A 26,960-nucleotide genomic window follows, 5' to 3' on the forward strand; every position below is an offset into this window, starting at 1 on the left:
TTTTAATACACCAAAAGCAGGAATTGTGACTGCTACCGCCCCCCCTTCACATAAGCAGAAACCCAGACCAGATGAATGGACTTGTAAACACTGTAGTCAGAAAAACCCAGTCTGGAGAGGTACTTGTGCTACGTGTAATGTTACTCGCCCTAAGCAGATTGCACTAAATCCTGTTCGAACCAGATCACATGTGATGACAGAGGACGCTGACTCTGAGACAGAGGTAGTGAAGGAATTGAGTTTTGGGGAGGAAGCTGACGGTGAGGAAAGGAAAGAACGCTCTGGGACCAGTACAAAAAAATCAGATACATCCCGACCGAGGAAGGTCACAAGAATCAGACAGACACAGGAATATCATCCCTGGAGCCCCTCTGACCAGCTAGCTATGTTGAAACAGTTACCTGACCCTGAAAACCAACCTTTCCCATTTTACAGGCAAATACAGACAATACAGGTGACTTATAAATGCACTTGGGCAGACCTCGAGAGTTTGGTGACTGCAAAGGCAGGTGACGTGCTGGGACACATAATTAAATCACATACTGATATGATGAAGGAGCAATAATGGGTCATGGCTGTTCAGTCTGAGAGGTCTGGAATGACGTACTGTGAGGCATTGAAAGGATGGGCTACAAAGAAACAAACAGAGCAGTCTGTACTGATGACTGACGTGACACAGCAAAAAGGGGAGAGTATAGAGACGTACTTTGGGAGGTTACAGCTGAAGTGGACAGACATGGGGTACAGTGCAAGAAACGACCTTGATATCAAAATATTGGTGAATGCATTCATTGACGGTATGAATAAGTTTTTACGAGAAGCAGTACAGACGGCCAGACCTGAGTGGAGAAACATGGACCCAACAGACCTTCTGCAAGTAGCTAAGGGGGTTGAACTGACAAAATGCAAGCGACCAGTTATGTATGCTAGAGCACAAGGAAGACAGTGGAAGCAGAGAGGGGGGGCACCAGGTGACCGAGCGACCGTACAGTGCTGGAATTGTGGACAGAATGGACATTATGCCAGACAGTGCAAAAACTCCAAAAAAAAGAGTGAGCAGACTGATTTCCCTCCTCCCTTGCCTCTGACCTAGGAAACTGTCAACCCAGTGACAAATGTGTACCCTGTTTTCGTTCCCTTAGGACCTGGTCCCACCTTACTTACGACCATAACAATGCCAGGGGGGAAAGAGGCAGAATTTTTAATTGACACTGAGGCAGCCGGCACTGTGGTACATAAAGACCTGATAAAGCCAGATATGATTACTGACGAGACTGTGGAGTGTGTCGGGGTGGAGGGATTGGTGTCTGAAACTCCCTTGACAAAACAGATGAAGCTGAGATTACAAGATAGCCAGGAAATTCTCACAAAGCTTATTGTTAGTGAAAATACTCCTATGAATTTGCTGGGGGCTGATGTGTTAAGTGCTATCCAGGCTAGCATACAATACACCCCAGAAGGTATTACAGTCACAAGTGCCCTCTCTGACAAACACTTGTGCAAGATTGCAGCAATGGTGTACATGTCCAAATCTGCGAGAGTGTCCGATACCAGAACTAGAAGACATAGCAATGCAACAAGTTCCAGACATTGTATGGGCAAAGGGAAAAACTGATGTTGGTCGGCTTCCTATTCCCCCAGTCATGATAAAATTAAAAGAAGGCTCCACTCCTCCTTGTTTAAAACAGTATCCCTTAAGCCCAGCCAAATCAATGGCCCTGACCAGAGATATAAGAGAATATGTGGAAGCAGGGGCTCTAGTACAAAGGTCCTCCCCCTGTAACACTCCCTTGTATCCAATCAAGAAAAAAGGGCTCAAAGGTTCCCCTGACACGTACAGAATGGTGCATGATTTGAGAGCTGTCAATGCTGTCACTGAGAGTGTAACACCAATTGTTCCAAACCCACATACCTTACTGTCACAAATCCTAGGGACCTCCAAATGTTTTACAGTAATTGATTTGGCAAATGCATTTTTCTCTGTGCCTCTACACCCTGACTGTCAGTATCTTTTTGCCTTCACACATGAGGGGAAACAGTACATGTGGACAGTCCTCCCGCAAGGAGGAATGAATTCACCAACCATTTATTCTACAGCTATGGCAGGAATTCTGGAGCAGTGGCAACCGCCTCATCCACAGGTTACGCTATTGCAGTACGTGGATGACCTTTTGCTCTGCTGTCCAGACCAGACGTCCTGCAAGGAAGCCACAATTTCTTTGCTGTGTTTTCTGGCAGAGAATGGTTGCAAAGTTTCACGTGAAAAATTACAGTACTGTAAGCAAAAGGTAACATTTTTGGGTCACTGTATCTCTGAAGGTACAAGACACCTGACTGAGGAGAGAAAACAAGCAGTCCAAAATCTCTCCTTACCCAGGTCCCACCGGCAACTGCGCACCTTTTTGGGCTTAGTGTCATACTGCAGGCCTTGGATAAGGTCTGCCTCGCAAATGATGCAACCCCTCTATGATTGTCTGTCATCTGACCCCTTTGACCTCACTCAGGAAGCTATTGATTCCTTTCATTCCCTTAAACTACTCATTGTATCTGCCCCGGCCCTGGGTATTCCAAATTACGATCAACCATTTTTCTTGTTTTGCACAGAACAGGGAGGGCATGCGACAGCCGTCCTCACACAGCAACATGGTGACAAACAAAGACCAATAGCTTACTACTCAGCGCGATTGGACCCAGTTGTCAGAGGGTCACCCACGTGTGTCCGTGCTGTAGCGGCTGCTGCAGTACTGCTAGGGAAAGCTTGCGAGATCACATTGACATTTCCCTTAACAATTTACTCCCCGCATGACATTCATGCTATACTTGTGCAAGTCCAACCAAAATGATGCACGAGCATGACTGCATAGAGCTGATGAGTCAGGAGACAGTAGGTTTTCCACATGTCTATGATACACCTATTACGAATGCAGATTTTGAGTTTTTTGTAGATGGCTCCAGATACCACCTGGATGGGAGATTCTACACTGGATATGCAGTAGTATCCTCACATGAGGTAATCCGAGCTGAACCACTCCCGCCGCACATGTCCGCGCAGGAGGCGGAGCTAACAGCGCTCATTGAGGCGTGTAGAGCGGGATCAGGTAGGAAAATTAATGTTTATTCAGACTCAAAGTATGGATTTGGGATCTGTCATGATTTTGGCCCTATCTGGAGAAGTAGAGCTATTCTTACGTCAGCTGGTAAGCCTATTAAAAATGCAGAATTGGTAAAACTGTTAATGGAGGCACTAATGTTACCAGTCCAGGTTGGCATCATTAAGGTGAAAGCACACACAAAAGGTGACTCACTGGAGGTAGCGGGCAATAGAAGGGCGGATGCAGCTGCGAAAGCAGCGGCAAAGAGGCCTAGGTATCAGAGGATAGTGGCAGGGAGCCAGCAAGTCCCAGCCACAGTGAGTCTGGATGTCCTGAAATCCCTCCAGCATTAGGCTGCCCAAACAGAGAAGGAACACTGGGAGAAAATGGGAGCTGGGCTGAACTCGAATGGAGTATGGGAAAGTAAGGATAGGTTGTGTTTACCAAGGTCCCTGTTCCCTATGATGGCACAAGCAACACATGGCCCCACTCACGCCTCAAAAAGTCACATGTGTAACTAGGTGAATGCCTTCTCGATCGCTCCTGGCTTCAGTTACGTAGCCTCCAAACACGTACAATCCTGCATTATCTGCGCACAACACAACCCAGGTAAAACAGTAAAAGTCCCTAAGAAAGCAACACCCAGACCGCTCTACCCGTTTCAACGACTGCAAATAGACTACATACAACTACCCAAGGTAGGAGTGTATGAATACGTCCTGGTATGTGTAGATCTCTTCTCAGGATGGGTTGAGGCCTATCCAGTAAAATGTGCAAATGCTAAAACAACTGCAGAAAAACTGATTAAGGAACTAGTCTGTCGGTATGGCATCCCAGAAGCCATAGAAAGTGACAGGGGTACACACTTCACTGGAGAAATAATGAGGGACATTATGCAGGCCCTGGGAATAGAGCAGGCATTCCATACCCCTTATCATCCACAGAGCAGTGGAAAAGTAGAGAGATTAAACGGGACACTTAAACTAAAAATTCAAAAGGCCATGGCAGAGACAGGAAATAATTGGGTAGAGTGCTTATCCCTGGCACTCTTTTCAGTCAGACACACTCCAAATAGAAAGACAGGCTTGTCTCCTTTTGAAGTCCTTTTTGGTACTGCCCCAAAAACAGGTCTCTACTTTCCACAAGTGTTACAGATGCAACACGGCACTATGACAGCCTACGTCCAGGCCTTACAGGAAAGACTTTATGTGGTGCATAAACATGTCTTTTCATCCATTCCAGATCCCAATGCAAGTGCAGATGTGCATCAGCTGAATCCAGGTGATTGGGTGGTCGTGCGCAGACACGTGAGAAGGAGCCTAGATCCACGCTTTGATGGCCCATTACAAGTCCAGCTGACCACATCCACCTCAGTGAAACTTGAGGGAAAACCCACCTGGATCCACGCTAGTCACTGTAAAAAGGTCACTCCACCGGCAGAATGACAGTTTTGCTAATTATCCTGCTAGGTGTAGCAGGGTTGCTGCACCAAACAAAGACACTGAGCGAACTTTTAAATACGGACTGGGATAATAAACTCATTCGCCACCATATTTCTCTTACTGAGGACATGGAAGGAGGAAAGCCAAAAGACTGTTGGATCTGCACACACAGTCCTATTTCTTCAAAGACTATGCCTTATTTAGCCTTACCTCTGGAACCACAGGAGGTATTGGTACCAGACTGTATACACAATGAAACCTGGACTCAATCTAGATTTTTGGGAGAAGATGTACCTCGTGATGTATCTGCTACATTGACTATAGTTGGATGGGTCACTAAACCCTGGTTCCAGCTAAATATCACACGACCCGATGGATACTCGTGGTGGATGGAATACGATTCAGACAAGGGCATAATTGCCAAAATAAAGACCTAAGATTCCTCATTCGGGCTCCATTCCCCATGATGGATTATGGTTCAGTCTTCAATACAATGGTGTTGGAAATTGTGGACAAGACAATAACTGTTTCTATATACATACACATGATTTAACCAAGGACAATGAGACAGTATATCAGAAGGGTATTGAGGGCTGTACATCATCATTTATTAGACGGACTTTTAGGAGGGAGCGGGGTAGCTGTATCTCGGGTATGACCGGAAAACAAATGAACAATACATGGTGTGCTCATAAAGTCATGAAGGGGCTTCTGAATCTGCTTTATTGTGTACAAAGTCAAACTCACTTTTGTATTTTCCCAGAGGGAGTGTTTTTGGTTTGTGGGAATCGTGCTCACAAGTGGGTGAGCCCTGACATGAGAGGGGTTTGCACACTTGCCAGACTTACACCTGCCACTTTCATAGTTCCTCATAGTAAAGTAGATGTAGCAGCTGTCCCAATTCATACCTTGTATAAACGAGCAGCAGATAATAAACCCCGGCCAAATGGTAGGCCTCATGTAGTAGAAATGGGAAAAGCAAATAAGGTATTTAGTGCTATTTTCATACACCCTTTCTTAATGCAAATGTGGGACAAGCTAGTAGAGTCCACTGACTACCTGGATGATCAAATTTTTCGGGTTCTTGAGATTCTAAATGCTACCAATGCTATACAAAAACAATTAATTGTAGTCACTAACCAGCATACTATAGTGCTAGACTTTGTGACAGCAAAAGACGGCGGAATGTGTCAAATAATTGGTCCTGCCTGTTGCCATTACATTGACCCTGCAGGCAACCTCCAGGTTAGAGCAGATATACAGAAAACAAGTGAACTTAGGGATAAATGGTTAAAATAGCACGATGCCAACAAGGACTCCTGGTGGGGAAATACATTTTCTTTTATGAATCCAGCCAATTGGTTTAAGGGCCTAGCAGGTTGGGTTTCTGGCATTATACAAACCTGTATGCAAATATTGTTGTTCTGTCTACTGCTTTATACAGCTGTAAAAACATTGATATATGCATTACCTAAACTAATGAATAATGTATGTTCTAAGAGTCCCAGCATTGAACCCTCTGTAGTTTACTTCGGACCCCTAAAGGCCTCTGCTGACCGGGAGTAGGTGTCCACACTGAGGGTGGATGGGTGAAGTGGTAGGAAGACCCCTCATGGGTACTAGGCCCATGAGCCAGCAGCTCCTGTTTGGACGCCTACTGACCCTGTAGTGAAGGTTATACCATTTACAAAAGGGGGAAATTGATATAGAAGGGTTAATAGTTTCTTCATTAAAGATATTTTATTGTTATTAGTAAGTATATCTGATGGTAGTTCATAGTCATTATGGAGCCTACGGAATAAGAGACAGGCTCAAGGATTATTATTGTCTCTAAAGCTGGGTTCACACATAGCGACAGCGACAACGACATCGCTGTTACGTCACCATTTTCTGTGACGTAGCAGCGACCTTGTAAGTCGCTGTTATGATCGCTGCTTAGCTGTCAAACAGCAGCCGAAGCAGCGATCATAACGTCGCTACATGTGCAGAGAGCAGGGAGCCGCGCACACTGCTAAGCGCTGGCTCCTTGCTCTCCTTGCTACAGTATACATCGGGTTAATTACCCGATGCGTACTGCAGCTACATGTGCACAGAGCAGGAGCCGGCACTAGCAGCAAGAGCGTCGGAGGCTGGTAACGAAGGTAAATATCGGGTAACCAGGAAAAGGTCTTCCCTTGGTTACCCGATGTTTACCGTGGTTACAGCTTTCCGCAGCTGCCAGACGCTGGCTCCTGCTCGCTTCATTTCGTCGCTCTCTCGCTGTCACACACAGAGATCTGTGCGTCACAGCGGGAGAGCAACGACCAAAAAATGAAGCAGGACATTCAGCAACGAGCAACGACCTCACAGCAGGGGCCAGCTCGTTGCTGGATGTCACTCACAGCGACAGCGATGGGACGTCGCTGCAACGTCACAGAAAATGGTGACGTAGCAGCGACGTCGTTGTCATCGTCGCTGTGTGTGACACCACCTTTAATGTTCTTCTTATCTTCTTCTTATCTCATATGCATGACTCTACATTTTTGTTTTGCTAAAACTTAAAGGTCATATGAGCAACTTGTGAAGTCCAGCTAGAAGCTTTTTTTTGCAATATCACATTGATCTGTAAATGGTATAAATAAACTGTACTTTGGTTAAATAAACAGAAAAATTGATCATGCCCACATGGATGCAGGTCTTTTTCTCCGAGCGCTCGATCTTGATTAGATCTGAAGAGGCCTAATTCAGAGGACCTCACTGGTGATCCCATAAGCTGACTTGTGACAAAACAGAACAGCTACAACACCTCTATACATCTCCGGCCCTCACTAGTACCAGTGTTTTCATCAGATACTGGGTCCTTCAGCAGTGATTGTAGCTATTTACGTTTAAACATGTAATTTTGTCCAGCCACCCCCTCCACTCCAACAATACAAGGTTTATATGAAAGATTTCTTCATTTACAGAAATGTTATTTATTGAAACGAGCACCAATGTAGTTCCTTTAGCCTTTCTTGCAAAAGTATGTTAGGTGACAACAGCGTTGGACCCATCTATGTACCTCAGATATTCCAAAATTGCACATCACATTTTTATATACACTTCTTTTAAAGCCTTATTATCCCATTTAGCCATGCCTTAAAGGAAGGGTCACCCCAAAACACTAGAGAAGCCACTTCTAGAACGGTATGTAGTGTAAAGCTAGGGTCACACGTAGCGACGCAGCAGCGATCACGACGACAACCTGACCTTATCAGGATCGCTGCTGCGTCATTACATGGTTGCTGGTGAGCTGTCAAACAGGCAGATCTCACCAGCGACCAGTGACCAGCTACCAGCCAGCAGCGACGCGTGGAAGCGATGCTGCGCTTAGTAACTAAGGTAAATATCAGGTAAGCCGTCGCTGGTTACCCGATATTAACCTTGGTTACCAGCGCACACCGCTTAGCACTGGCTCCCTGCACTCCTAGCCAGAGTACACATCGGGTTAATAAGCAAACCTTTGCTTATTTACCAGATGTGTACTCTGGCTACGTGTGCAGGGAGCCGGCAATGCAGGCCTGAGAGCGGCGGACGCTAGTAACTAAGGTAAATATCGGGTAACCAGCGAAGCACTTCGCTTGGTTACCCGAAGTTTAACCTTGGTTACAGCTTACCGCAGGCTGCCAGAAGCAGTATCCCTGCTCGCTTCAGTTCGTTGCTCTCTCGCTGTCACACACAGCGATGTGTGCTACACAGCGGGAGAGCAACGTCCAAAAAATTAAGCAGGACATTCAGCAACGACCGGCGACCTCACAGCAGGGGCCAGGTAGTTACTGGATGTCACACACAGCGACGCCGCTGCTACGTCACAGAAAATGGTGACTTAGCAGCGACGTCGTTGTCGCCGTGTGTGACACCACCTTAACTTTTAGTTGTTTAGATAGTATAAAAATAATCCTTTTATATGCAAATGAGGGGATTTTGGCACATCCTCTGTGAGCTCAAATCGAGTGGGTGTAATAGTGCAGTGTGAAATCCTGATTGAAAGCACACTCTGCAGCTGCCCTCACATAGGAGCCAGCAATGACAGCCCCAATAAACAATGTACTTTCCTTTGTAATATTGGGGTTGGTTCTACTTCTATAGAGTAAACAGAGCAATAATATCTACATCTGCCCACTATTCCTCTGAGAGAAGACTAACTACATTTTTTTTCCAATTGTTTTCCATACATTTGTAATTTAGAAAAACAGGAGAAGAGTATTGCTGTATGTATACTGGAAATTAACCATTATATTAAACATATGCCGGCTGCTACATCAGTGAGCACATTGTTATCTATTTTCAGAAGAGTTATTTAAGATATACACAACCTATCTGCCCAAGTTGTTAAACCTTGTAGAACTGGTTATGTGGAAAATTATATAAATCCTTGGGCTTAGCCATTTTCTTAAGGGTTTCTTTATTAATGGGCAGAGGGAGATTTAAATAAAATTTGATACTCGCATCCTTCTGCGATTAACATTCTTGAGTGGTGTCACAAGGACAGCTTAAAAGGGTGGTTCACCCATATTCATTATTGGCCACAATGATATGTGGAAAAACAAGGCTTCTGTCAAATACCTTGTGTTGATAATAGTGCCTATGAGCGGCGCTATTGTGGACCACTCTTCCCCATCACCTGACCTCCTGGCTCCGTAACCTCGGGGATATGGTGAGGTGACGTCACCTTCCTGCTCACTTGACATCACCGCGTCCGGCCCCAGTCTCCATGATTCACTGGGTTGTAGGCAGAGTTTCCCCGCTCATCACAGACAGCGTCACAGCGCAGCATCTCCCTGATCACTCCTCCTTCCTTGCAGAGCACGTAAGCAGGAGCGATGCGGAGTGGTGACGAGCGGTAAAACTCCACCCACAACCCAGTGACTCATGGAGACTGGGGCCGGCCCCGGTGATGTCAGGTTAGCAGGAAGTTGACGTGACATCACTGGATCCCCCGAGGTTATCGAGCCCAGGGGTCAGCCAATGGAGAAGAGCAGACCGCAATAGCGCCGCTCACAGGCACTATTGGCAACACAAGGTTGTGGCCAATAATAAATATGGGTGAACCACTTCTTTAAAGCTAGATGCACACGCTGCGTTTTTTGGTGCAGTTTTGTTGTCAGAAAGTGCTCATGTTTGACTTCCCAGCAAAGTCTATGATAATTCAGATTTGCTGTGTGCATGTTGCAGTTTGTCAGAAACTTCTGGCAAACTGCAGCAGGTTCTATCTTTTTGCGTTTTGTCCCTGTGTTTCTCACTAGTGATGGGAGGCCTCGCAAATCAATCCCCCGCCGACTCGGGGTCGGCAGGGGATTGATTCCTGGCATCTGGCTGGATGCCGGACCCGACAATCTATGGGGACCACAATCCGGCACAAAAGGGGTAGGAAGGAGCAAGTGCTTCATACTTAGCGATTCAGTGAAAATATGATAAGTATAGCACACTTGCTTTATTTTTTTATTTGTCCTAGTACCCCATCAATACCCAAAATTCCCTGATAATTCCAGCCCAGGCCCAGAACTCGGGTGCTTCTGAACCTGCGGGGTTCGAACTTCACAGTCCAGTCCTCCCAATCACTATTTTTCACAGAAAAAAAAACAAAAAAAAATTTTTTTTTTTACATTTCCAAGCTCTCTTGGACAAGGTGCAGTTTTCAGTGAAGTTTTGATGTATCAAAGGGACATTTTTTTGTGATAAAACTGCAGCGTGTGCATGTAGCCTAAAATCACCAATTACTGATTTGCTGCAATGTTCACAATTTAACCAAGCATATTTAGTGTGTGGGAGACGGACAATAGTGGGGAGAGTGGATCAACTGGAAGCAGGTTTCATTTATCCTAGTTAGTAATCCTGATAATCCATCATATTCATTGCTGGTTCTACAGAAGACAGAACATCCTAAATGTATTAGTATGGATGCTTTCACATTTGTGTCTTTTACCCTCAGTCACAATCCGTCGCCTTGAGAAAATACGATATCCTGCAAAATATTTTGCAGGATTCAGTTTTTTCCCCCATAGATTTGTATTATGACAGATTGTGACTGATGGCATTGCGTTGAATCTGTCTTGCGACGGATCAGTCGTGGAATGTCGAGCGGAAGCAACGTAGAATGTAATGTTTTTGGTGTTTGTTGAGAAAACAAACAGCAACGGACCAGTCGGCGTCCGTTGTTTGTTATAATGGAAGCCTATGGCAGCGGAATCCGTCGGAATCCATGAAATGATGGATTCCAGTGACGGATAAGTCTTTTAGGAACTGAGCATGCTCAGATGTGTAAATTCCTTTCTGGTTAAAAGTCTCTCTCTCATCCCTCGGGATGTGTACATATAGTTTTATATAGAAAATGATTCTACAACAGATCCGTTTTTTCACAGGATCAGTCGCATCAGTTTTCTCACTATCTGCAACGGATCATTCACATCACTCATAAAACGAATCGTGACTGATGGCATAAGACTGAAGGGTGAAAGTAGCCCAAGTTATCTGTGTGCAGAGACAAGTTTTTCAGAAACACTTGTTTTTTGCATAAGCCAGTTTACAGAAAATTACACTTGACACAATCAAATTGCAGGGCAGGATGAAGGTTGTATATCAAAATAGTAGAAAAGTCCTAAATTGAAAGAAAAAAAAAAAAATTGACTGGAGTCACAGAAAAGCATATCTTCCAACATTGCAGCCTTTCCAAAAGAAGCCCCTTTTTGTTCCCATGCATTAACCCCTTCATGACTTTTTTATGTACATGTATGTCAAAGGTCGTATCGATGCCTTTGACGCAGGCACGCATGCAGAGCCTGCATCTTTCATGCCAGATGATAGCGGATTTAAAAGCCGCAAGTGGAGCAGAACTCTGCCCAAGGCTGTTAATAGGTTAAATGGAGCTGTACACTGGCAATCAAAATTAAAGAACAATGTATTATCACTTTGTTTTTTTTACCCAGAAATTGTATCATCTACATTGATCAACACTTCAAGAACAAAATTCTCAACATTGAAACCAAAAGCAATTGTGCCGAGAGATGGTCACAGTGAACCAACTACTCAGACAGCACTACTCGTATGAACATATAAGAACAAGAGAACAAGGAGTATATGTGCAAAAAGGACAATTTTTATTTATGAAAAAAACACAATAGACAATTAAAAACATGAATAAGACATCACCAAAATGAATAATCTGGGGGAGATGTGAAGGTTGTTACACGGACAGAATTGTTACACAGACAGGGCTAGTCTCAGAAAAACACCAAGGTCATTCAAAATGGCCAAGATACAATTCAGTTCTAGAGAAAAGTCAGCTGCAGTGTCATTAGTTGCAATTAAAATGCAGTCGGGTAAGTCTGAGACCCCCGCTCTGTGGAAAATAACACACTGAAGGAATGGAGCAAAAGTCATAATGATAGAGACTAACCAGGACCATGTAATAAATGAATCGCTATAAAAAGCTAAAAGGTCCAATTCAGGAGTGTAATCAAATGTAGGCTATACATAAATAGACTATTAGTTTAGACTCCCAAACATGGACAGGATATTACCTGGAGCTCTGATGTATAACAGAATGAACCTTCAGTTTAAACCCCCCCAGTGAGGAACCTGGACTTCATCGACGCGCGTTTCGCATGGTGAGACAGCTTTTTCAAGATGGAGAGGCACTAATTTGATGATTACACTCCTGCATTGGACCTTTTAGCTTTTTATAGCTATTTTTTATTTATTACATGGCCCTGGTTAGTCTCTATCATTATTTGACTTGTACTCCATTCCTTCAGTGTGTTTTACACAGAGCGGGGGTCTCAGACTTACCCGACTACAATTTAATTGCAATTAATCACACTGCGGCTGACTTTTCTCTAGAACTGAATTGTATCTTGGGCATTTTGAATAACCTTGGTGTTTTCCTGAGACTAGCCCTGTCTGTGTAACAATTCTGTTCGTGTAACAATCTTCACATCTCCCCCAGATGATTCATTTTGGTGATGTCTTATTCAGGTTTTTAATTGTCTATTGTGGTTTTTTCATAAGAAATAAAAATTGGCCTTTTTGCACATATACTCCTTGTTCCCTTGTTCTTAATTGATCAACATTTGAAGTTGTTTTTTTTGTAAGGGGTACACCATGCCACTAGAACAGTGTTTTGCAAAAAATCCAAAAGGTTATAAATATAACATCTTTATTTTGCCCAAAACGTGATTATCATAATTAGAGCACAACAATGACTGTAGCACAGAGAAAGATAAGAAAATTTACTGAAGGTGAGTCTAGCCTTTTGATTCTGTTAATGAGAGATTTGGTCAGTGCAAAGTGGGCTTTCAGTCCAAATGCTCTTAAAAGTCATGACACTATCACAAAACAGATCCTTACCCTGTTCAGTCCTGAGTTGGTGAGAAATTCCAGCTGCAGTGTTGAAACTATTACCCATTGAGATTCTCTGCATTATTCTGTGCTCTCTTGCATTTGTCTTTTGATGGTGACCATCCTCCTTGAGGGATTTGAAAGTTTGTGATGTTGTAAAGATGCAATATTCTCGAAATCATAGACTTGGAACGACAAACTTCTCTTGCTATGGCTGATAGGGTCATCCCTATGACCTTCATCTGGGCAACATACTGCCGGAGGGATTCAGTCACTTTGGAATGGCACACCATTTTTGCAAAGTCAGTGGAAACTGGAAAGTTAGGGCGCTCTTACACATCCGGCTTTTCGACGGTTTGCCGGTTCCGGTGCATGCCAGTACAGTGTATACAGTACAGTGGCAGCACTGTAACTTCCACATCATATGCTCCGGTCACATGACAGCATGTGACTGGAGCTTGTCGCGCTGCCACTGTACTGTATACACTGTACTGGTGTGCGCCGGAACCGGCAAACCGTCGAAAAGCCGGATGTGTGAGAGCGCCCTTAGGCTGCCAGTTAAATAGGGTTTGTGAGATAACTAAGGAAATTAGAACCAGGTGTCAGATTAACACCAATAACTTGCAGGTATCTGAAAATGTTCTCTAATTTTGATCAGTCTATTTATCTCAGTTATATTTTTATTTGCTTTTAGAAATTTTTTTATGACATAAAAGCTTAAATACTGCTAGTTTACTTTACTTATATTAGGATATAGTCAAATAGGACTACACAATGACCTTAACATTTAGGAAATTGTTTGTTCTCTAATTTTGATCTCCAGTAGATAACTTTCAGCGTCATTTAACACGCGCCGTCGGAATGCGCATGATATTATTGCGAGGTGCCAATTTCTTGCCATGATATTACCATTCTCCTGTGAAAGGCAGCATTATTGGCATTTATAATAGATTGTGATTTTCAGTATACATAGTAGTGCATCAGCACTGCTATAAATTACAAAAGTGATATGATGATTGCAGCTTCAAATCCCCTAAGAAGATTAAAAACAGTAAAATTAAAATAAAGTTCAAATCAACCCCCTTTTACCACTTTAAGAATAAAACAATTTAGAAGAACTAAAATATACACTTATTTTGTTTTGCTGTGTAGGAGGTGGTCAGGGTACCCCTACTCCTACTAGATTTTGTATTAAAGTGGACCACATAGTGTGTGTTTTAGACTACTTTAAAGGGTAAGCTAAGGTGTGTCATAAATGTATTATAGTTATATGAATAGATAGAAGGTTTGTTAGGGGTGCTTCACACACAGCGAGATCGCTACCGAAATTGCTGCTATGTCACGGTTTTTGTGACGCAGCAGTGACCTCATTAGCGATCTCGCTGTGTGTGACACTGAGCAGCGATCTGGCCCCTGCTGTGAGATCGCTGCTCGTTACACACAGCCCTGGTTCGTTTTTTTTATTGTTGCTCTCCCGCTGTGACACACAGATCGCTGTGTGTGACAGCGAGAGAGCGACAAAATGAAGCGAGCAGAGAGCAGGAGCCGGCATCTGGCAGCTGCGGTAAGCTGTAACCAGGGTAAACATCGGATAACCAAAGTGGTTACCCGATATTTACCGTCGTTACCAGCCTCCGCCGCTCTCACGCTGCCTGTGCTGCCGGCTCCCTGCTCTCTGCACATGTAGCTGCAGTACACATCGGGTTAATTAACCCAATGTGTACTGTAGCTAGGAGTGCAGGGAGCCAGCGCTAAGCAGTGTGCGCGGGTCCTTGCTCTCTGCACATGTAGCTGCAGTACACATCCTGTAATTAACCCGATGTGTACTGTAGCTAGGAGAGCAGGAAGCCAGCGCTAAGCAGTGTGCATGGCTCCCTGCTCTCTGCACATGTAGCGACGTTATGATCGCTGCTGCTTCTGCTGTGTTTGACAGCTAAGCAGCGATCATAACAGCGACTTAGAAGGTCGCTGCTACGTCACAGAAAATGGTGACGTAACAGCGACGTTGTTGTCGCTGTCACTATGTGTGAACCCAGCCTTAGCGTCAGGAAGAGTAATACACAGGTGTTGGCAAGCACAGAACTGGATACTTTTGCTAAATAAGGGAACAGTGCCCCTTGTTCCAGTTGTGTGTTGGACTGGCCCATGCATCCCCTACTCTGCACTGTGTGGTTTAACCCAGCAGAGAACGTGTGGGAAAGAGTCTGAAGAGAGACTGGACTGAGGGAAATATAGTAGTGGTTGTGCTTTTGACGTGGTTTAATCTTGCGGGACGTTGCCTGAGGAGAATCCGATAAGCACAGTGCCAGCTGTGAGACTTCCACTAGTTTGACTGAGAAAACACAGACTTTAGCTAGGCCAGGACCTGTAAGAAGGGAAGATGTCACCCAGAGGAGCCCGGCCACCAAGTGCCAGAAAAGAAGAGAGTTTCCCCCTTGTCTTGCCTGGAGCAGTGTGCACTAATGAATCCTGCTGTCTTCAGAGAGAGACTGTTTCTCACAATGGTACCGTGAGTCTGCATTCGTGTACCTTGGTTAGGGCGTAGTATAGGCCACAGTCGTTAAAGCGCGACAGCCGCGCGGTCCCAGTAGGGGAGACCAGTCAGACTAGCGTAGTGTAGCTAAGTGTATTTTTGATGTTCCCACTTTGTTTTGTTTTTTATAGTTGCGGCAACAGCTGTAGTCTGTCCCAACTAAACAGATTATTTATTATCTCCCCATACCCCCTTACTGCTGCCTCGCAGTAGTTGAGTGTCCCTGCCTGTAAATAAACCCTATTTATCTGTAGTCTCGTCTTCTGCAGTAATTTAGTCTGCACTGCGGTGGTCCTGGGCCATTGCTTCAGCTGCGTTTGTAAAAATCCGATCAAAATATAAAATTAACTTGATCAGTAAACCGTGTAATGACAAAAATCAAAAACACCAGAAGTACATTTTTTTGGCTGCTGCAACATTACAAATTGCAGATTTATTATTTTTTTTCCCACAAACAAAAAACACACACACACGTTTGTTATTTGCATAGCTGTACTGACCTGAAAAAACATTTGGTCAAGTCAGTTTTATTGTATAGTGAACATGATAAATAAAATTGCACTTTGCCATTTCATCACTTGGAATTTTTTCCACCACTTTCCAGTGCATCACATGACAAATTTAATGATGTCAGTCAAACGTAGAACTCGTCCTGCAAAAAAAAACAAGCTCTCCAAGTCTAAAAGCTAGAAATCTAAGAGGTATAGCTCTTGGTAGGGGATGGAACCCCCCCTCCCCCCCGCCCCCAAAAACCCCCGCAAAGATGGAAAATTTCCCGATTGTGAAGTGGTTAAGATTCCCTTTTCATGGCCCCCATAAGCTAGATGCCAATAAAAAGTGCTCTCTCATAGCCCTGAAAGCAGTATAATGACCTCCAAAATGTACTCAATGAAAATAAATAAATACGTAACCTCTCCTCGTTGCCCCGCTGTTCCAGTCTGTGCAGCGTGTTCTGAAGCTCTGCAGAATGGGTGCAATGTAGTTAGGTCAGATCAGATGTGCCGAGACATCAGAACTCAAGCAAGATGTACAAGAATGATGGAGGAGTGAATGCACGGCTCCCTGTTCCATCATTGCTTTAGTGCGATGCTGGTGAGGAAAGCGAGAGGGGCAGTGCAGGAACCGCGCTCTCCTGATTAACAGGCTCCATAGCAGCTGTTATTAGCGGGATATCAGTGGGCAGCTCTAGAAGATAAGTGGCTCTCAGAAAGCTAGAAATTAAAAAAAATCTTCTCAAGTTTAAGGCAGGCATATGTAAATTTAGTAGTCCATGGATGAGTGGTAGACTCTGAAGCATTCTTTTATACACAGGCCAGGTATGTCACGGCAGGTGTTTCATTGCCAAGTGGTGTCCTTCCTTACCCCCTTCTGTAACACACTCTGCTCCTTTTTTGCGACCTTCCTTTATTTGTCATTTGAGGGACCTTACCTGTGAAATGATGCCCTGGTACAACACGAGCACCTTCAGTTCTAGAGGTACTAGGGTCCACAACTTCCTGTCTTCCAAATAATAGGGTCTTGATCACTACCTCCAGGAAATGAAAGAAGGTGCCGGTATGGCCTGCACATCATGATAGCATGAAAGCATTATATAGTGTCATCTCTAAGATGTGCACAGACAGCTTCTTATACCGCAGCTTTTCTCATGGTACTGTAGGCTGGACAACTTGATCAGAATCATCAACCCCTCCATGTTTTTGTGTAGAAGATCCCTGTACTCTTGTCCTTTTACTTGACCACAAGCATGTTGTCGCTACATTGGCCTCTGCCCTCGCCCTTTAAGCACCTGCCCAATTAGAGACCTAGGGAGGCCACTCTGGTTTATGCGCACAGTACCACAAACTGGGGTAGCTCTGGCATAGAGGGCATTTGAACAGTGGGATGTTAGTATAAAATGTATCACGTACGTACAGGTGATAAACCTTATCCAGTAGTGGGTGCAAGAAATCCCACACAATTTTCCCACTCACTCTCTGTACAGGGGCATTGAGTGGGCTGGATCTAGGTTGTCCTTCCTTTCATTAACCCTAAATCTCTGGGTGTACCCTGGGGTACTCTAGCACATCTTGTAGATTTAAATTCTGTTACTGGCCCTTTAACTGGGCAGGTATTACTGGAATTTGAGCCTAAAGTGGATTAGGGACTCATCCCTGTAGATTTCGTTTTGAGGCATGTGCACTCCAGCAAATTTATTACTGAAGTGATAAATGAGAGGCAAAATTTTTAAAAACCAGTCAAAATTGGGGGTCATCTTGGGGAGGACATTGTGCTTCACTAAGACAATGTTAAGAATAAGGCCCAAAAATGTCATTTCTACTGCGGCAATGGGAGTCCAGTTAAAAAATAATGAAGCAGGGTTTTGAGACAAAAATTATTGTGTGTAGAAATTTGTTTCAGCCACCATGACATTTAAGAAATCCTCAGAGAAAAAAGACTTTGAAGAAGTCAATGTCTGTGAGGCTGACAGTGTCAAATTGGATTCCTGATTAGGTTACAAAATCAGGAATCTGGGGTTTAATCTTTAGCGGTGAGGTCTATAAAGGGTCACTAGTGATGGGCTTATATCCTGGGGCATCTGTGCGGGGTTTCGGAATCACTGGAAGAAGAGGAGTGGGAGGAATAAAAGAAAGGCGGAATCCTCTCCCTCACTGTCAGTATCAGAGGCAAGGACAGCGCATGCCTCCTTGCTTGAATACAGTTTTTTGGGAAAAGAAAACCCTGGCCAAAAGCAAAATCAGAATCAGTGAGGTGTGTCACTTTTCAGCGCTTGGTGGACACACACACACACACACACACACACACACACACACACACACACACACACACACACACTGAGGTGGTGCAAAAAAAACCCAACAAAAACTGCCAATAAAAAAAGCGACCAAGCACTAATTAGTGAACGGTGCAGAAAGGGGGATGCAGAAAGGGTTAGAGAGGAAGGAAAAGGGGAACGGGGAGAGCCAAGAAAAAAAAACAGGACAGGAACAAGAAAAAGATCTCTCTTCTTTAGTCAGCAGCAGCAGGAATAACAGCAGTGGTGGCACGGGCCTAAAAAAGTTTGGGGTGCCAGAACTCCCAGCAGATTGGCAGCCGAATGACAATGACCGCTCTACACACATCTCAAAACTGAAAATCAAGCGGAGCAGAGCAGCCACCGAGAGGGCAGACCGCAGCTGTGCTCTCTGATTAGAGTGATCACACGTCATTGGACAATCGCTCCAATCAGTGCTGGGGCCAGTGATGCAGACATTGCCGGGCTCCAGCCTATGATCAGTGCTGTCACTGCACACATCATTGCTGGACCTCAAGGTTTGAGGCAATTTCATTGCCTGAAACATTGGAACACTGAACAACCAATCACAGGGATAGTTGTTGCAGGGAGGGCGGTGAAATCCCCGTGGCGCTGAGTCCCCTTGCCATGCTGAGAGAAACGGCTAGCACTTTCATAGATCACTGTGATCGCATGAAAGCCATGATTTACAGCATACATTGTTGGTTGGGAACTCCTTCCCAAACATGACATACAGGGAACATCAAAGGTTGTGAAGGGGGTTTAATAGGACCCATTCCCAAAATTGTAGGTGTTTTTTTCTTTTTATAATATGTGCATGTTTTCTTATTTGAGATATAGACTTAAAGCAGTGTTTCATAAAACAGTTTTTTACCTAATTTTCAATGCAAGTGCACAGTCATTTTGTGAATGGCACAGCTTTTCACTGAACCTTCTGCACCACACATGCCTGCTATGTGCATGCAGAAAGACAGACCCATGCTGCTCATGGGGAGAAACTGATGCTTTAGCAAAACATTTCCTGCCTGCAGATTCACCATCATCATAGTCATACTGGTCTGTGATGAGATCGGAGTGAAAACACCGATCAGCGCAAAGATCAGTGTGATGGTGACCATGAGATCTTGCAAGTTATCGCAGGATTTCTGTTTAGTAAGGCGAGAGTCCCTAACATTTTACCATACACACGGCTCCCAGGGACACCACTGCACTTTCTGAGAAGGCTGCTCACCGCCACTCCATCTGAAGAGTGGCGAGGGGAGGTAGACATGGGCGAGGTGCTGTTCCCTGTTGCCCTGGCACACTACATGAAAGACTAGGTCCTGGCTGGGTGTGTGCGTTTTCCAAGGCACATCGATATAACTGTGAGAAATAAGGCTTCTCGCAAATACCTTGTGTTGGCAATAGTGCATGTGAGCAGCGCTATTGCAGTCCGCTCATCCCCATCGCGCGACCCCCGGGCTCGGTGTCCTTGGAGATCCAGTGATGTCACGTCAACTTCCAGTTGACCCGACCTCACCTAGGCTGGCCACTCTCTGAGTGAATAGGCTATGGGCGGTGTTTCACCGCTCGTCACAGCCCAGCATTGCTCCTGCTTGTGGCGCTCTGCAGTGAAGGAGGGAGCAGGGAGATGCTGGGCTGCGATGAGCGGTGAAACTCTTCCCACAGCCCAGTGACTCACGGAGACTGGGGCAGGGCTTGGTGGTGTCACGTCAACTGGACATTTATGTGACATCACCGGACATCATAGGTCACAGAGCCTGGGAACCAAACATTGGGATTGAGCGGACCACAATAGCGCATTTCACAGGAATCCCGTCTGCATAGTCTCTTTTGCTACCTCCCCTGCCCAGGAGATGTGGTATGATCAGACCAGGTCTCTGTACGGTCAGACACGGCCATAACACAGTACATAGCAGGGACACATATATAAGATTATCTCAGCACAGGAACATTTTTTGAAAACACATCCAATTGTGGAAATTATTATTCCAAGATATATTAATTAAAATTAACTTTGAATTGAATTTTGTTTGTGGGAAAACCCCTTTAATATTAGAAATTGAAATTAAGCATGATAGAAACATTACATTTCTTTTATAAAACGATCACGCTTTACCTACATAAAATAAAGGATTATTTCCAACACTAAAATATTTCACCCATCCTTCGGATACATTACAGTAACCTCGATTAGCAAGTTCTCAGGCAGTCCTATAGAGGAGAAATGTATATGTGACCACCGGTACATTATTTCAAAGCCCCAATCCATGACTTATCGAGGGATCAAACTGAATAGATAACTTGCAATGCTGGAAATTGTGCAACATGCATTAAAAACTAGAGTAATCGTGATAAACTTCTTCAGTTTCACATAAATTGGTTCACAGTTGAATAATTCAAAATAGACATACAAAGTTATGAGTTAGACACTTACTGTCAGCATCTGAGAGTATGATGTTGGGACTCTTCCCACCAAGCTCAAGTGTTACCTTCTTCAGGTTGGATTTTCCAGCTGCCTGCTGGATTAAACGACCAACCTACAGTAGGAAGATTAAATACGGTTCATTTACTATATCTGCCACATAGAAGATATGCCAGGAGTGCAGTTACTACAGAACAGCTAGCACAATGGGATAGATTTAAATAAAAATGTCAATGATGTACTAGAATATTAAAAACCACTAAATGTCAGTTGCCGATGCTAAATGACTTGTCAATCTGTTTATCCACCCATTAGTTTGATTATTTTGTGACAAATTTCCACCAAAACATTGATGTATGTTTGATGCATGGTGTTGCATATTAGGGCAGGCTGCTTAATGTGGCTTCACCTAAAGCAGAACGTGGTGCAAGACATGCCCATTTTTCGGTTATAATGGAAATTGCATTTAGCATGGTAAAGGTCCAACATTAGGGCCAATTTACTAAAATTGTGTAATTGTTATTGATGATAAATTTGCAAAATAATGAAAACTTTACAATGTGTCATTTACGTTTAAACAATTAGGAAAATATTTGTGATGTGAAACAAATCTAAAGAGTGACTGTGATGTAACCATCAGTTATAGACTAAGCACTGGTGATAAGTGAGAACTACCATGCTCATATCACGAATGACTATGGGGATAGCAGGAAACTGGGGGCCCTAAGCTGACCCTCAGACTAGAGGGGCCTGTGCTTTCCCTAGTCAGAGAATCCCCTAATGGTGGGGATGTTTGAGTCTCCTTCCTGGCCCTGCGTCTAACCAGCCCTGATCTTATACCTCCTCCACCAAAGGGGGCTGGGACAGGAGTGGGATTTAACCCACAGAAATAGACAAACAGGGGAAACCAAACCTCTGTCAGACAGCCCGCAGAATATTAGGAGTAAAACAATAAGATGACAGGTGAACTCCACAACACTACCTAGCACAGGTTACTCTCAGTCCAGCAAATCTAGGATACCATAGCACACATAAAGGCAGAAACCAGTGTCGGCGTGGGTGGAAGTTCTCCTAAAACCTAAGCATGAGAGGAGCAGATGTGATAGGCTTCTTTACAACATGTAATCTCAGAAGCCTAACAAACAGGCTAGCCGAGGTTAACTCTTGCTAGTCTGTCTATGAATGAGCACACATGGTCGACGCCAGAGCCTGCCTGTGTAGCTCAGAGAACAGAGAAACCATCAGGCATAGTGTCAGAATCTGCAATGTGAACAGTGTCTGATGGCGCAACGACAGTCGTCGAATTTCGTGTAAAACTCAGTGTGACACCTCGGCACTCGTTAAGAGCAGTTGGATGCTCGGATGACCGCGACTCAAGCACAAGAGTATAATGGAAAATAGGGAACTAGCATTTTTCCAGATTTCCAGGAAAAATGTTAGAGTTCCCCATTGCCTTCTATTATACTATAGTACTCGAGTTGCGCCCATCCGAGCATCAACTGGTCTTAAAGAGTACCAAGCACTCATGCATGGTAGTGCTCACTCATCACTACTAAGTACACTTTAAATTTGTGGCCACTGCAGCGTTCATGTCCAGGGTTTATACACCTGACATCGTAGACATCTGTACACTTTAGAACGCCACTACACAAAAAAAAAAAAAAAAAGTATTGCAAAGCCCTCTGTATAGAGCAGTACAGTCTGCATTGCTTTCCTATACAGTTAAATAACTGGCCTACAGATGCATATTTTTGGTAGTCAACAAAATCAAAAATTGCACATTCAACTTGATCAGTGAACTCTGGAATACTCTAATAATGTGATTAAAAATACTAACATATTAAAGACTGCAAACATGCTGACAGTGGTCACAGATAAGATATAGGGGCATGGCATGAGCAATGCTGAACTAACTTGTTGGTCATTACTAATCATATACGATCCCAGTGGCGTTTTGCACATGTATCCATTGTTCTGGTGATACTATATTTCAAACTTAATGCATTCTTTCAGGGCACACCTGTGTATGGAATGGACAGCTGGCCTCAGGCCTCTGTCATGAATACCTTTCCTAAGGTCGGAATTCACAGGAAGATGACCTCAAATGATTACCTCAAATAATGACTGCGTTAGTAAGTAACCCTTAACGCTCTAACTTATTGTTAACTCATAACAAGATCGCAACCTGATGGGATGGAAGGCTCTATTACATGGAAGTATAACAGGGAAGGGCAATGTATGGACTATGACTGAACATGTGGCTGATAAAAAGGTTGTACATATAGCTAGCGAAGAACATCCCATCATCCACTACCTTTTCGCTTTCCCAATTTTGTACTAAAGCCCCCATACAGATATGACTAGCATTGGCTGAACCTGTGACTATTGACAGTCTAATAGGTATGGGAGCCCCGGATGTGTCTCTCAAATAAGGCTAGTTTCACACATCCGGCTTTTCGCCGGTTTGGTGGATCCGGCGCACGCCAGTACAGTGTATACAGTACAATGGCAGCGCGACAAGCTCCGGTCAAATGCTGTCATGTAACCGAAGCATGTGACCCGGAAGTTACAGCGCTGCCATTACAGTACAATGGCAGCGCTGTAACTTCCAGGTCACATGCTTCGGTTACATGACAGCATGTGACCGGAGCTTGTCGCGCTGCCATTGTACTGTGTACACTGTACTGGCGTGCGCCGGATACGCCAAACTGGCGAAAAGCCGGATGTGTGAAACTGTCAAGGGAGGAATTTGCGTTGAAGACTGCTAATGGAGTCCTCATCTGGGATATCCAGAGATGACGCCGTATAAGCTGTGTATCGGTGCCAATATATATATATCAATGTATATAAGACAAAGAACACAGACATGCTCTCTTTTCAGCCAGCGTCACCAACTGACTCATGTATTCTATTGTTCCAGCATTAAACACATCATTTCAGCCTGAAAGATATTTACAAAAACTTTTCCATTTGCTCACACATACTGATAAAGAATAATTAGGGGGGAGTGCATATGGGCAGCATTGGGAGAATGCATGAGATCATACATCATCCCAAATAATACACTTTGAAGGCAGTAAGCGACGATGAGTTTCTGTAGAAATAATACATGGGAGTATGGGATCACCCGCTTCATCCCACAAATACTACATTCCTTCTCCTGTGAATTTTACTGATAAGGCTACCAATTAACTTAATGAATATCTCCTTTGTTCATTTATACTTTAGCTAACTTTTTCAATATACAGCTTAGAATTATATTATGGGTCCATGCGATTGCTACATAGACAGATAATTTTGCATCTAAATCTACATTTTGATTAGTTATATACACAGATATTCTTATTACGTTTAAACAAACATACTACAGCTCAGGTGACCTCCACAAAACTAGCCTAAGTCGAGCAATTGGATCAAGTTCCTGTGTAAGGGAGATATGGCTGAGACAACTGCCTACCAAATCATATGGCTGACATCCATCTAAAAAGGTGTATGGAGTGGGGGAGGGGGTTTACTTGAAAATAATCTGTTTCTAACAAACCCCATTTAAAAGACCCAGTATGCTCGTCATTACCTGGCAGCTCGAAACTCATAAAAATTTACACAACGGCCAGACAGAGGGCAAAAGAAGACACTTGACCTCTGTCCGGTAAATGATGGCCTATGGGAATATTAAAGTATACATTGGAATAGCTCCAGATATTTTAGGATAAGAAAATCTGTTACATTATGTGACATATCTAACCTATTAATATGGCATCCAGACTGCTGAAAATAATCATACCTGTGTGCCTCAAATCAGAAGCCTTGTGGAAAAAAAACAAAAAAAAACAAACATCTTTTATCCCTCTATATAAATGAGCTCTTCGAGGCTATGGGGCTGATGTTGTCTGGAAGATAGAGCTGCCTCCTTGCTTCATTAGCATAGCCATAGCCTCCCACTAGCGTCACAGTATCCCTGTCACGTCTAGTTATCGTCCTGAAATCCGCACCGCAATTGCCGATGTTCTACTGTAGTGTTCCGCCTTTCTATGGGCATTGGCTTCATGTTCATGTTTCTTTTGCGTAGGCACCAGATCCTGGAGCGGAAGTAGCAGTGCCCCTTCGGCACCTGCGCAGAAGAAACATTAAGCCAATGCCCATAGAAAGACAGAACACTACAGTAGAACATCGGCAAAAGAATCCTTGAGGGTTCACATTTTTACTTCTATAGAGGGATCTAGTCTTTACTGCAGGGTCTCCTGGGAGGCAGCCACAGAGTAGCTGCTGGCTGATTTAGTCGAGGGAAGAAGTGTAAACATGCTGGATCAGAATCAGAGATAAAATTGTAACAAATTGTGTAATCAAGGGACAGCCAGGTTCAACTCAAGAATGTCAAAAATATGATGCAGAGAAGGTTGGCAGGCAATCAAGGGGTCAAATCTAGATGGGTAGCCAAGGGCTAATCAACAGAGTAGGTGAAAAAAAGAGAATATCCGCAATCATTTATAACAGCAGAGCTCCTGGAATCTTTGTATCTGACCTAGTTAATTTTATACAAAGATTGATAGTATCATACACCTGACAACAATTTTCCTCTTTTTGTTAGATTTATTCACATTTCAGCAAAACTTTCTCAAACAATCAAATTCCACCTAACCATTAAAACTTGTTCCCCAAAAAAGAAAAAAAAAAATTAAATACACTCAGACATTTGTGATGTGCTACAATAAAAGGTCATTGAACTCTTGATTCTACCATGATGTTGATATAAATTCTAAAATGGTTAGACACCAAACATTACTAAATGTAGCTTGTGCATGGAAAATTTAACAGCATAACATGCACTTCATATTATGTAGCGTAGTAATATTCCCATCTATAAAGTTCTTATGTGCAGGGTCATTTTCCCTCTGTGTTCTTTCAAATTCTTATTACAGTGCTATGCAAAAGTTTGAGCACCACTGGTCAAAATTACTGTTATTGTGAACAGTTAATCAAGTTGAAAATGAAATGATCTCTAAAAAGGCATAAAGTTAAAGATGACACATTTCCTTTATATTTTAGGTAAGAACAAAAAAAAACAAAACATTTTCATCTTTAACATTTTAAAAACTACAAAAATGAAAATGGGCCAATGCAAAAGTTTGAACACCCTTGGAGATTTGTGTGCTCAGATAACTGAGTATCATTTCAGACCTTAATTAGCCTGTTAGGTTTGTGGCTTGTTCATTATCATAGTTAGGAAAGGGCAGGTGATGCAAATTTCACAGCTTTATAAAAACCCAGCTATCTCTAACCTTGTGCAAATAAAACAACAGCCATGGGTTTTTCAAAGCAGCTGCCTAGCACTCTGAAAATCAAAATGGTGAAGGCCCACAAAGCAGAAGAAAGCTAGAAGAAAATAGCAAAGCGTTTTCAAGTTGCCCTTTCCTCAGTTCGAAAAGTAATTCAGAAATGGCACTTACAGAAACAGTGGAGGTCAGGATAAGGTCTGGAAAACCAAGCAAAATTTCTGTGAGCTGCTCGTAGGATTGCAAATCAGAACCTTCACTTCACTGTAAAAGTCCTTCAGGAAGATTTAGCAGAAGATTTAGCAGAAGATTTAGCAGAAGATTTATTGTGGTACATTGTTCTACTGTTCATAGACACCTACAGAAAAATGGCCTTCATGGAAGCGAGTCATCTGAAGAAAACCTCTCCTGCGTCCTAACCATAAAATTTAACATCAGAAGTATGCAAAATACCATCTAAACAAGACTGATGTATTTTGGAAACAAGTCTTGTTAACTGATGAGGTTAAAATAGAACTCCTTGGCCACAATGATCAAACCAAATGTTTGGGGAAAAAAAAAAAAGACAATGTCATGACAAGAATATCTCGCCAACCATTAAGCATGGGGGTGGATTAATCATGCTTTGGGTTGTGTTCTATCAAATGGCACTGGGAACATTTCACAGGTAGAGGGAAGAATGGATTCAATTAAAGTTTAACAAATTCTTCAAGCAAACATAACACCATCTGTAAAAAAACTGAAGTTGAAAAGAGGATGACTTCTACAAATGGATAAGGATCCTAAACACAATTCAAAATCCACATTAGCCTATGTCAAAAGGTACAAGCTGAAGGTTTTTCAATGGCCCTCACAGTCCCCTGATCTGAACATCATTGAAAATCTGTGGCTAGACCGCAAAAGAGCAGTGCATGGAAGAGGACCCAGGAATCTTACAGAACAAGAAGACTCTTCCAAGGAAGAAAGCGTGAAAATCCCTCAAAACAAGAATTGAAAGACTCTTGGCTTGCTACAAAAAAAACATTTACAAGCTTTGATACTTGCCAAAG

At 43.4% G+C, this 26,960-nt stretch overlaps 1 protein-coding gene across 1 annotated transcript in view; it reads right to left on the reverse strand.

Annotated features, from left to right (window-relative positions):
- The window catches only part of LOC142299624 (aldehyde dehydrogenase, mitochondrial-like), a 71,457-nt gene that overhangs the window by 17,411 nt on the left and 27,086 nt on the right, over window positions 1-26,960 (reverse strand). Inside the window, exon 6 of the mRNA XM_075341840.1 lies at window positions 20,651-20,753. Coding sequence (XP_075197955.1) covers window positions 20,651-20,753 — 103 coding nt within the window. The remainder of the gene's footprint in view (window positions 1-20,650; window positions 20,754-26,960) is intronic.

The sequence above is a fragment of the Anomaloglossus baeobatrachus genome, chromosome 1, assembly GCF_048569485.1.
Source record: "Anomaloglossus baeobatrachus isolate aAnoBae1 chromosome 1, aAnoBae1.hap1, whole genome shotgun sequence".
NCBI classification, from domain to species: Eukaryota; Metazoa; Chordata; class Amphibia; order Anura; family Aromobatidae; genus Anomaloglossus; species Anomaloglossus baeobatrachus.